The sequence below is a fragment of the Nerophis lumbriciformis genome, linkage group LG28, assembly GCF_033978685.3.
Source record: "Nerophis lumbriciformis linkage group LG28, RoL_Nlum_v2.1, whole genome shotgun sequence".
Lineage (NCBI taxonomy): Eukaryota > Metazoa > Chordata > Actinopteri > Syngnathiformes > Syngnathidae > Nerophis > Nerophis lumbriciformis.
Genome location: NC_084575.2, coordinates 29,123,067 through 29,136,022, shown reverse-complemented (window position 1 = coordinate 29,136,022; position 12,956 = coordinate 29,123,067). Strand labels below are relative to the sequence as shown.

The following is a 12,956-nucleotide window of genomic DNA, read 5'->3' as shown; positions in this document are numbered from 1 at the left end:
TAACAGGTCCTTTTGGCTTATGGGACTCCGGAGGCATCGGACAGGTACCGACAGGCCGAGCAGTGTGCGGCTTTGGCGGTCACGGAGGCAAAAACTCCGACATGGGAGCCGCAGGATCAGGTCTCTTTGCAGATGATGTGGTCCTGATGACTTCATCTAGCCAGGATCTTCAGCTCTCACTGGATTGGTTTGTAGCAAAGTGTGAAGCGATTCGGATGAGAATCAGCACCTCCAAGCCCTAGTCAATGGTTCTCACCCGGAAAAGGGTGGAGTGCCATATCCGGGTTGGAGAAGAGATCTTGCCCCAAGTGGAGCTGTTCAAGTACCTCGGAGTCTTGTTCCCAATTGAGAGATGAGTGAATCGTGAGATCGACAGGCGAATCAGTGCAGCGTCTTCAGTAATGCGGACACTATCGATCCTTTGTGGTAAAGAAGGAGCTGAGCCGGAAGGCAAAGCTCTCAATTTACCGGTCGATCTACGTTCCCATCCTCACCTATGGTCCTGAGCTTTGGGTTATGACCGAAAGGACAAGATCACGGATACAAAAAGGCCGAAATGAGTTTCCACCGTCAGATGGCGGGGCACTCCGTTAGAGATAGGGTGAGAAGCTCTGTCAGGAGGGGCTTAGAGTAAAGCCGCTGCTCCTCTTAGAGAGGAGCCAGATGAGGTGGTTCGGGCATCTGGTCAGGATGCCACCCGGACGCCTTCCTAGGGAGATGTTTAGTGCACGTCCGACCAGTAGGTGACCTGGGGGAAGACCCAGGACACGTTGGGAAGACTATGTCTCCCGGCTGACCTGGGAACGCCTGGGGATCCCCCGGGAGGAGCTGGACGAAGTGGTTGAGGAGAGGGAAGTCTGGGCTTCTCTGCTTAGGCTGCTGCCCCCGCAACCCGACCTCGGATAAGCGGAAGAAGATGGATGGATGGACAGACTTTTTACAGGTGCTCCTTTCATTGGTCGCTGCAAAGTGTCTCGCTTGTGCTTTGAGTAGGAAACAGAACTCTACGTTTATTCACAGATTACGTGCATTACTTGCTAAATGGCCGAAACCTGTATTTTCTCTCACGGAGATCTCTATGATGAGCTCTACAACAACAACTACAGAATGGCGGCCAAACGTAGCTACCGTATAAGGTAGGTCTTTGTCATTGCACAAGTACAACGAAACTTTGTTTTCAGCACAAACCCGTTCAAGATCAGACAAACAGTGTACAGGGTTACAGAACAGGAACGCTGATAGGTCGCCACAAGGCACCCTGTAAAAGATGGGGAAAGAGGTATATGTTGGGGGAGGATGAGTGAACAAATACAATCTAGACTGGGCTCCTAAAGGGGCCCAGTCTGGAGTGGGGAAAAACCACATATTACAGCACATATACATATTACAACATACATCTGGAGACTTGAAACAGAGGGGAGGGAGTGGGGGCCAGCCGTCCTTCACCCCTAAGGGATTCACGTCAAGGGGGGCGTGGGGTATGTGTGTGTGTAAGACTGCCGCGTGTCTCTGTTCCACGGCCTTGGTGTTCTTGCCAGTCAGTCCAAACAACAGTCAACAACAGGTTGTTGTGTCTTCGCTGCACTGTCCTTCAGGAGAGTCTCAAAGCCAGGGAAACAATCCAAGTTAGAATGTTTTCTATGCGAGTGAAAATAAAATGAGCTTTTCACTCTAAATTGTCAATGACTGGTCCTCAAATTCATCCTGTAGGGCAGACAGTCTGATGTTATCTAAAATCACAAGTGTCCACAGTTCTTCCCGCATCCTCCAATCATTTGTGGCAGCTTTGGGCTACTTTGAAGACTGCCAGCAACTTCCAACTTGTCGACAAACCAGAGCAACGCTTACTCTAATCAACAGATGTCCTGGTGTCATAATTTTGAATAGGTGGATATCTTCCCGTCTTCGACTGAAAGGCTCGCCAGGCACGCGGCACTCCTTCTTCTCCCCAGAGTCTGTCGTGTGTCGAGCAACAACCGCTCCGTCACGACAAGCAGGTTTCCCCCAAACCCAACATCTTGTCAATTTCGTTGAGGCTAGTTAAATAGTTCCAATGTTTAGATTTGGAGAGCAGTGCAAAAAGAGGCAACAAGAAAGTTAAGTTAAGACAAGACAAGGCAAAGAAGCAAGCAGGAGAGGAAAGGAGAGCGTCCGCCCTCGATGAGTGCCAGTGAGAAAAAGAAACAATGTATACATTATAATTCTATGCACTCTCAATTGTGACATTAGGAGGAAATGTGTGCTGAGGTCAGAAGCCACTCTGTAAAGAACACACCAGAATGATGTTTTCACAATACAAAGTGTTTATTTGATGGCAAATAGTGTTAAGTCATGTATAAATCATACACAAGCTGTACATCCATTCACAATTGTATCCTGTTTAACAGCATTCATATCATGGTCTAACCTACCCTTAAAAGTTTCTGCTTCCTGGCTGCTGTGTACATTTGTCATTATAATGACTGGCGAGTTTCAAGTTTTCATCACATTTCATTTATCATATATATATGTATGTACAGTATATATGTACATATATATATATGTATGTATTTGTATGTATGTAAATACTGTATGTGTATATGTATGTATATATGTGTATATGTATGTATATATGTGTATATGTATGTATATATACATGTATGTAAATATATATGTATATATACATATATAATTATATATATACATATATATACAACATTATATATATATATAATTTTTTATATATATATATATAAAATTATATATATATATATAATTTTATATATATATATAATTATATATATATATATATACAATTATATATATAAATATATATTTATATATATATATATATGTATATATATATGTATATATATACATATATAATTATATATACACATATATATACAACATTATATATATATATAATTTTATATATATATATAATTATATATATATATAAAATTATATATATAAATATATATTTATATATATATATATATGTATATATATATATATATATATATTTATAAATATATAATTATATATATATATATATATATATCCATTTTCTACCGCTTATTCCCTTCGGGGTCGCGGGGGGCGCTGGAGCCTATCTCAGCTACAATCGGGCGGAAGGCGGGGTACACCCTGGACAAGTCGCCACCTCATATATATATATATATATATATATATATATATATATATATATATATATATGATTTATATGTACTTCGACCTTTGCGTATACTACTTTTACTTTTGCGTGTGGTATTTCCTCCTTTGTGTGTATTATCTTTACCCTTGTGTGTGTTATTTTGGTGTATTACTACGTTTGTGTGTAGGATTTCTGCTTTTGTGTTTAGTACCCCAACTTTTGTGTGTAATACTTCTACCATGATGTGTGCCTCTACTTTTGTGTGTAATACTTCTACCATGATGTGTGCCTCTACTTTTGTGTGTAGTAGCTCTGCCTTTGTGTGTAGTACTTCTACCTTGATGTGGAGTATCTCTTCTTTCGTGTGTAGTATTTCTGCCTTGTAGTTGTTTTTTGTGTGTGTACTATTTCTACCTTTGGGTGTAGTCCTCTACTTTTGTGTGTAGTATTTCCACCTTCGTGTGTAGTATTTTTGCTTTTGTGTGTAATACTTCTACCTTGATGTGAAGTTTTTCTTTTGTCGTGTGTAGTATTTCTGCCTTTGTTTGTAGTATTTCTTTTGTGTTTGCAGTATTTCTATCTTTGTGTGTAGTATTTCTACCTTCGTAAGTAGTATTTATATCATCGTGTGTAGTATTTCTACCTTCGTGTACATTTGTCATGATGACGACTGGCGAGTGTCAACTTGATCACATTTTCACCTTCAGGGCGCGTCCTTCATTCAGCAGGTGTCATACTCACCACGACAGACATTCATTTCCCCTCAGCGACCGATGGGGGAAAAAGTGGCGCACTGCGTGAGAAATCAGCGGGAGCAGCAGAAGAAGAAGGGACTTTGCAGCGACCAATCAAATGAGCTCCGGGCAATAGGGGGCGTGGTCATCCCTGCTCCGCGCTATAGGGTTTCTAAACTCGCGATCCGAGGCGGAGTAGACCGGAAGTTGTAATAAAATAGTTTTTTTTCTTCTTCAGGAAATATGTTTAACAATTTGTAAAAATCGATAAAGTGTTAAAAAAAAAAAATAATCCGGGGGCGAAACATGGACAATGCAGTGACAAACAAATACGACTGAATGCTGAGTGCAGTTAACACAACCGGTTTATTTTATTTTTTTTCAGAATAAAACCCACAAAACAGTGAAATGTACATCTTTAACTTACACAAACTCTTATAAAACAAAATAAAGTATCTTTCTATATTTACATCAGCAGGGGTAACGACAAACAATGACTCAGTAGTTTTGGCTGAAACAAAACACACACAAAAAAAGTTTTCCTCAGGTATATTTTCAACGCAGCAATGATTTCCGGTCGTAGCCGTAACCGTAAAATGACGTCAGATGTGTCTCCAGGGCCACCTTTTGTACACGCACATACACGACAAGGACATAAATGTACTACAAACTAAGATCGACTCACTTTGCTTGATTGTGCGGAGGAAATAAAAGTCCGGATTTGGTTTTTCAAAATAATGCACGTCTTGTGTTGCGTCATTACCACAGACTTGTTTAGTGATGGGTGTTTATAGCACGACAATATTAATAAGTCAACCTATTGAGTGATCCAGTTCTTGAAAGAATGCCCGACTCTGACCTGTAAACTCTTTCCAACAAGTGCAGATGATTAGCAAAATATTCCAGCTCCACTTTGAGCAGGTAAAAAAAAAAACAATATTTACATTGATATACACACGTGCTTTCTGCGTGTAAAGAGAGGGTCAAAACATTCAGAAGAGGAAAACACGGGGTATGAAAAAAAAAACTACAACAAACAGTTAATTGCTCAGCCCAACATGTCTTTAAAATAAGAACAATTAACAGAAATGATCAACAAAAACAAATTAAAAATAAGGATGAGTTTCAATTTTGCACACTTGTGTACTTTCGAGTACACTCAGCTCATGTCGTGTTGTTGCACTCAAAAAGGTTGAGTGATACCATAAAAGCCGGTAAATAATCATACAAAAGACAAAAGTTGCGATCCAAACTTAATTCCCCGGCGTTATCGTAGATTTCCTATCTCGTTTGTGATTTTAAATACCATAAATTCCGGACTATAAGCAGCTACTTTTTCCCCTTCGCTTTCACCCCTGCGGCTTATAATACGGCGCTGTTGAAAAGGTGTGTTATTGTTTGTGCTATGGGATGAAAGTTGACATTATTTCCTTCTGGCTAGCGCTGTTCCGTCTTCTAGCCGTCCATGAATTAATTAACGTGGACCACGACCTAAACAAGTTGAAAAACTTATTCGGGTGTTACCATTTAGTGGTCAATTGTACGGAATATGTACTGTACTGTGCAATCTACTAATAAAAGTTACAATCAATCAATCAATCAATCCATGGCGTCTCTACTTGTATGGATTCTTCATTCGTCACTCCCAAGCGATGTTTTTAGGTTTTACAATACAACTAAAACTATTCATACTTACTAAAATGTCCCATGTGTGACGTCTGTAGGAGTGTTTTTCAGGCATATTTGTACATGTAATCAAGCTGGCGTCGATAACTTGAACCAATATGCTAACACGTTTACAAGTGCCATTCTTTTAGTATCGTTTCACTTTCACAAAACATCACCGAGGAGTTACTGAGTTTTTTTTTAGCTGATTGGAGAGCTCGTGGGTCCATGACGATGACTTCTGTTTTGTTTGATCAGCCGTTTTACTGCCCTGTTGACAGACACCATTTGGAAACAATTAAAAGTGTGTAAATACACATTTACACATCTTAATGTGTAAATAACTAATTTCACGACGTATATATCTGCGGCTTATTATTAATCCGGGGCGGATAATTTATGGAAAAATATATTTTTCTTACAAAATGTATCGGGTGTGCGCTCTGTAGTCCGGAAAAATACGGTAATTACTGCTTTTTAAAGTGAACTTTATTAGAAAGTGGTTTGGCGGCACGCACCCAGCAGAGGGCGCAGTCTCACAAGTCAATTCGCTCAACATTTTCCAGCAGGAAGATGCTTTAACAAAGACATGCGTAAAAAGGCTCGAGTCCACTTTCTCCACTCATTAGGGTCACGGGGTAAGCCGGAGCCAGGTGGGGTTTCACCCAGCTAATCACAGGGCACATAAACAAACCGTTCATGTCTTCAATTAAGTACTTTTTTTTTTTTTTTGTTGAGGAAACCGGAGCACCCTGAGAAAACCGATGCCCAGAGGTTTGAACCCTGGACATGCAGACATTTTAGGGCTTTATTTTTTTTAGCCATCCTTGACAGGACAGGTCTGGGAATGAACCTCCACAGCCAATTATTCCCGGGCGCGGCTACCGCTGCTGCTCACTGCTCCCCTCACCTCCCAGGGGGGTGACCAAGGGGATGGGTCAAATGCAGAGGACACATTTCACCACACCTAGTATGTGTGACTATCATTAGTACTTTAACTTAACTTAACTTAGGGTTTGTCAGGGCGATTCTTCTTAGTGATTATTTGGATGAATCAAGTTAAACAGACTTCATACGCTCAATTCCTAGTTTTAGCTGAAATAAACATTTTCTCTGCCTGCCCCTGACCTTCATTCTTTTTTTTTTTTTCCCTTAAAAAAAAAAAAAGCGCATCATCAACATTGAAATGGATGTACTTTTAACACCTGTGCATGATTAAAAAACTTTTTTTTATTTTAAAAACTGCGCATTTTAAAATTTTGGGTGTGGATTTCATCCATTTTTATGACACTCAAACAATGAATTGAAGCTCCAATAAATCCCTTGATTAAAGTACAGTGTTTTATCTTCCTATATTTAAACAAAGTGTGACCAAACTATTCAATAAACTTGTTAAATAAAAGCTCTGCGTTGTTTGTAATGAATACTTAGGCCTAGTATGTTAATGTTGGTCATTGTGGTGGGACTTGGTAAGCAAAGTGATTTCTGTGGTGGCAGAAAAACACTGGTTGCAACAACCTGACTCGACCAGCAGGGGGCAGCACTGTGATATGATCAGAGTCCATTGTGTTTGTACTTCCCTTTGCTTCCTCTGTGAGGTGACAAATGATCTTTTTCCTTCCTGACTTTGACATAAACTGACAGGAAGTGAGTTTTTAATGAGGAGCAGCTGCAAGTTGGGGGCTGGGGATCGAACCTACAACCTTTAGATTGGGAGTCGACCGCTCCGCCGCCGTTTCTCGGGTTCCCCTCAGGGGGTCTTTTCCTTTCAGTCCGTCAGGAGGACCAGTTCTCCCTCGCTTCTTTCCCCGCCGTCGCTCTCCTCCCCTTCGCTGTACGGCGCCTGGTCTCGCTCGCTCGCCGCCTGCCGCGCCCTGGGCAGGGAGGTGGGCGTGGCCAGGCCCTCCCCTACATGCGACGTGGGCGGGGCCTGCGGCAGGTAATGCTCCAGCAGGGAGGAGTGGAAGGACATGGCCGCCACGGAGACCGAAGCGCCGCCGCCGCCGCCACTCGAGTACAAAGCGTCGCTGTGAGAGTAGTGGAGGGGCGCCGCTTCTGTGGGACTGAGAAGATGACAACTTTGATTCATTTCTATTGGATTCATCATACATGGAAACACTTGACATATATACATATACATATATATATATATATATATATATATATATATATACAAAATATATATCTGTGTATAACATTTATATATTATTTATATGTATATATACACACATACATATGTACGTACGTATTTATGTATATAATACATATATATACACACCAACACACTTCAGGGAGAAATACACATATATATATATATATATACATACATACATACATATATATATATATATATATATGTCTTAATAAGGTTATCCAAAAAATAGTGCTCGATACCGTAGTAGAGCGCAATATATGTATGTGTGGGGGAAAAAAATCATGAGGGGTTCCCTCAATCATCAGGAGATTTTAAAAATCTCCTGATGATTGAGGGAACCCCTCATGAAACAGGCCTGTAGAGATGAAGTAGTCTTGTGATTTTTTTTCACACACATACATATACATATATATATATATATATATGATTTATATGTACTTTGACCTTCGCGTATACTACTTCTACTTTTGTGTGTAGTATCTTTAACTTCGTGTGTGTAATTTCTGCCTTGTTGTGTAGTATTTTTGTTTTTGTGTGCACTATTTCTACCTTTGTGTGTAGTACCTTTACCTTCGTGTGTAGTACTTCTACCTTCGTGTGTAGCATTTCCACCTTCATGTGTAGTATTTCCACCTTCGCGTGTAGTGTTTCTACCTTTGTGCGTAGTATTTCCACCATCGTGTGTAGTATGTCTACCTTCGTGTGTAGTATTTCCACCATCGTGTGTAGTATTTCCACCTTCGCGTGTAGTGTTTCTACCTTTGTGCGTAGTATTTCCACCATCGTGTGTAGTATGTCTACCTTCGTGTGTAGTATTTCCACCATCGTGTGTAGTATTTCTACCTTCATGTGTAGTGTTTCTACCTTCGTGTGTTGTATTTCTACCTTCGCGTGTAGTATTTCTACCATTGCGTGTAGTATTTCCACCATCGTGTGTAGTACTTCTACTTCGTGTGTAGTATTTCCACCATCGTGTGTAGTATTTCCACCAATATATATCTGTGTATAACATATTTATATTTATACATACACACATACATATGTACGTACGTATTTATGTATATAATACATATATATATATACACACCAACACACTTCAGGTAGAAATAGTCATACCAAAGACTATAAAAATGGGACCCATTACCTCCCTGCTTGGCACTCAGTGTCAAGGGTTGGAATTGGGGGTTAAATCACCAAAAATGATTCCCGGGCGCGGCCACCGCTGCTGCCCACTGCTCCCCTCACCTCCCAGGGGGTGATCAAGGGTGATGGGTCAAATGCAGAGAATAATTTCGCCACACCTAGTGTGTGTGTGACAATCATTGGTACTTTAACTTTAACTTTAAATACACACATATATATATATATATATATATATATATATATATATATATATATATATATATATACACATACACACATATATATATATATATATATATATATATATATATATATATATATATATATATATATATATATATATATATATATATATATATATGATTTATATGTACTTTGACCTTCGCGTATACTACTTCTACTTTTGTGTGTAGTATCTTTAACTTCGTGTGTGTAATTTCTGCCTTGTTGTGTAGTATTTTTGTTTTTGTGTGCACTATTTCTACCTTTGTGTGTAGTACCTTTACCTTCGTGGGTAGTACTTCTACCTTCGTGTGTAGCATTTCCACCTTCATGTGTAGTATTTCCACCTTCGCGTGTAGTGTTTCTACCTTCGTGTGTAGTATTTCCACCTTCGCGTGTAGTGTTTCTACCTTCGTGTGTAGTACTTCTACCTTTGTGTGTAGTGTTTCCACCTTAGTGTGTAGTACTTCTACCTTTGTGTGTAGTATTTCCACATTCGTGTGTAGTACTTCTACCCTCGTGTGCAGTGTTTCCAGCTTCGTATGTAGTACTTCTACCTTCGTATGTATTTTTATTTTTGTGTGCACTATTTCTACCTTTGTGTGTAGTACCTTTGCCTTCGAAAGTAGTATTTCTACCTTCGCGTGTAGTATTTTTATTTTTGTGTACACTATTTCTACCTTTGTGTGTAGTATTTCTACCTTCGTGCGTAGTATTTCCATCTTCGTGTGTAGTGTTTCCACCTTCGTGTATAGTTTCTACCTTCGCGTGTAGTACTTCTACCTTCGTGTGTAGTATTTCCACCTTCGTGCGTAGTACTTCTACCTTTGTGCGTAGTATTTCTACCATCGTGTGTAGTATTTCCACCATCGTGTGTAGCATTTCCACCTTCGCGTGTAGTATTTCCACCTTCGCGTGTAGTGTTTCTACCTTCGTGTGTAGTACTTCTACCTTTGTGTGTAGTATTTCCACATTCGTGTGTAGTACTTCTACCTCCGTGTGCAGTGTTTCCAGCTTTGTATGTAGTACTTCTACTTTCGTGTGTAGTATTTCTACCTTCGTATGTATTTTTATTGTTGTGTGCACTATTTCTACCTTTGTGTGTAGTACCTTTACCTTCGTAAGTAGTATTTCTACCTTCGCATGTAGTATTTTTATTTTTGTGTGCACTATTTCTACCTTTGTGTGTAGTACTTCTACCTTCGTGCGTAGTAGTTTCCATCTTCGTGTGTAGTATTTCCACCATCGTATGTGTAGTATTTCTACCTTCGCGTATTATTTCCACCATCGTGTGTAGTATTTCCACCTTCGCGTGTAGTGTGTCTACCTTCGTGTGTAGTACTTCTACCTTCGTGTGTAGTATTTCTACCTTCGTGTGTAGTATTTCCACCATCGTGTGTAGTATTTCCACCTTCGTGTGTGTAGTATTTCTACCTTCGTGTGTAGTATTTCCACCATCGTGTGTAGTATTTCCACCATCGTGTGTAGTATGTCTACCTTCGTGTGTAGTATTTCCACCATCGTGTGTAGTAGTTCTACCTTCATGTGTCGTGTTTCTACCTTCGCGTGTAGTATTTCTACCTTCGTGTGTTGTATTTCTACCTTCGCGTGTAGTATTTCTACCATCGCATGTAGTATTTCCACCATCGTGTGTAGTACTTCTACTTCGTGTGTAGTATTTCTACCATCGCGTGTAGTACTTCTACTTCGTGTGTAGTATTTCCACCATCGTGTGTAGTATTTCCACCATCGTGTGTAGTATTTCCACCATCGTGTGTAGTATTTCTACCATCGCGTGTAGTATTTCCACCATCGTGTGTAGTACTTCTACTTTGTGTGTAGTATTTCCACCACCGTGTGTAGTATTTCCACCATCGTGTGTAGTATTTCCACCTTCGTGTGTGTAGTATTTCTACCTTCGTGTGTAGTATTTCCACCATCGTGTGTAGTATTTCCACCATCGTGTGTAGTATTTCCACCTTCGTGTGTGTAGTATTTCTACCTTCGTGTGTAGTATTTCCACCATCGTGTGTAGTATTTCCACCATCGTGTGTAGTATTTCCACCATCGTGTGTAGTATGTCTACCTTCGTGTGTAGTATTTCCACCATCGTGTGTAGTAGTTCTACCTTCATGTGTAGTGTTTCTACCTTCGTGTGTAGTATTTCTACCTTCGTGTGTAGTATTTCCACCATCGTGTGTAGAAGTTCTACCTTCATGTGTAGTGTTTCTACCTTCGTGTGTAGTATTTCTACCTTCGTGTGTTGTATTTCTACCTTCGCGTGTAGTATTTCTACCATCGCGTGTAGTATTTCCACCATCGCGTGTAGTGTTTCTACCTTCGTGTGTAGTACTTCTACCTTTGTGTGTAGTGTTTCCACCTTAGTGTGTAGTACTTCTACCTTTGTGTGTAGTATTTCCACATTCGTGTGTAGTACTTCTACCTCCGTGTGCAGTGTTTCCAGCTTTGTATGTAGTACTTCTACTTTCGTGTGTAGTATTTCTACCTTCGTATGTATTTTTATTGTTGTGTGCACTATTTCTACCTTTGGGTGTAGTACCTTTACCTTCGTAAGTAGTATTTCTACCTTCGTGTGTAGTATTTTTATTTTTGTGTGCACTATTTCTACCTTTGTGTGTAGTACTTCGACCTTCGTGCGTAGTAGTTTCCATCTTCGTGTGTAGTATTTCCACCATCGTGTGTGTAGTATTTCTACCTTCGCGGGTAGTACTTCTACCTTCGCGTGTAGTACTTCTACCTTCGCGTGTAGTATTTCTACCTTCGTGTATTATTTCCACCATCGTGTGTAGTATTTCCACCTTCGCGTGTAGTATTTCCACCTTCGCGTGTAGTGTTTCTACCTTCGTGTGTAGTACTTCTACCTTTGTGTGTAGTGTTTCCACCTTAGTGTGTAGTACTTCTACCTTAGTGTGTAGTACTTCTACCTCCGTGTGCACTATTTCTACCTTTGGGTGTAGTACCTTTACCTTCGTAAGTAGTATTTCTACCTTCGCGTGTAGTATTTTTATTTTTGTGTGCACTATTTCTACCTTTGTGTGTAGTACTTCGACCTTCGTGCGTAGTAGTTTCCATCTTCGTGTGTAGTATTTCCACCATCGTGTGTGTAGTATTTCTACCTTCGCGGGTAGTACTTCTACCTTCGCGTGTAGTACTTCTACCTTCGCGTGTAGTATTTCTACCTTCGTGTATTATTTCCACCATCGTGTGTAGTATTTCCACCTTCGCGTGTAGTATTTCCACCTTCGCGTGTAGTATTTCCACCATCGCGTGTAGTATTTCCACCTTCGCGTGTAGTATTTCTACCTTCGTGTGTAGTATTTCTACCTTTGTGTAGTATTTCCACCATCGTGTGTAGTATTTCTACCTTCGTGTGTAGTATTTCTACCTTCGTGTGTAGTATTTCTACCTTCGTGTGTAGTATTTCTACCATCGTGTGTAGTATTTCTACCTTTGTGTGTAGTATTTCCACCTTTGTGTGTAGTATTTCCACCTTCGTGTGTAGTATTTCCTCCTTCGCGTGTAGTATTTCTACCTTCGCGTGTAGTATTTCTACCTTCGTGTAGTATTTCCACCATCGTGTGTAGTATTTCTACCTTCGTGTGTAGTATTTCCACCTTCGTGTGTGTAGTATTTCTACCTTCGTGTGTAGTATTTCTACCTTCGTGTGTAGTATTTCCACCATCGTGTGTAGTATTTCTACCTTTGTGTGTAGTATTTCCACCTTTGTGTGTAGTATTTCCACCATCGTGTGTAGTATTTCTACCTTCGTGTGTAGTATTTCTACCTTCGTGTAGTATTTCCACCATCGTGTGTAGTATTTCTACCTTGGTGTGTAGTATTTCCACCATCGTGTGTAGTGTTTCTACCTTGGTGTGTAGTA

The 12,956-nt window shown here is 40.0% G+C and overlaps 1 protein-coding gene across 2 annotated transcripts in view; it reads right to left on the bottom strand.

Moving 5' to 3' along the window:
- Positions 1-6,342: 6,342 nt before the first annotated feature.
- Positions 6,343-12,956, bottom strand: part of sox13 (SRY-box transcription factor 13) — a 101,143-nt gene continuing 94,529 nt past the window's right edge. For both annotated transcript variants that reach the window (XM_061924011.1, XM_061924012.1), the window contains exon 13: positions 6,343-7,598. In XM_061924011.1, the coding sequence (XP_061779995.1) occupies positions 7,304-7,598 (295 nt within the window). In that variant the 3' untranslated portion in view covers positions 6,343-7,303. The remainder of the gene's footprint in view (positions 7,599-12,956) is intronic.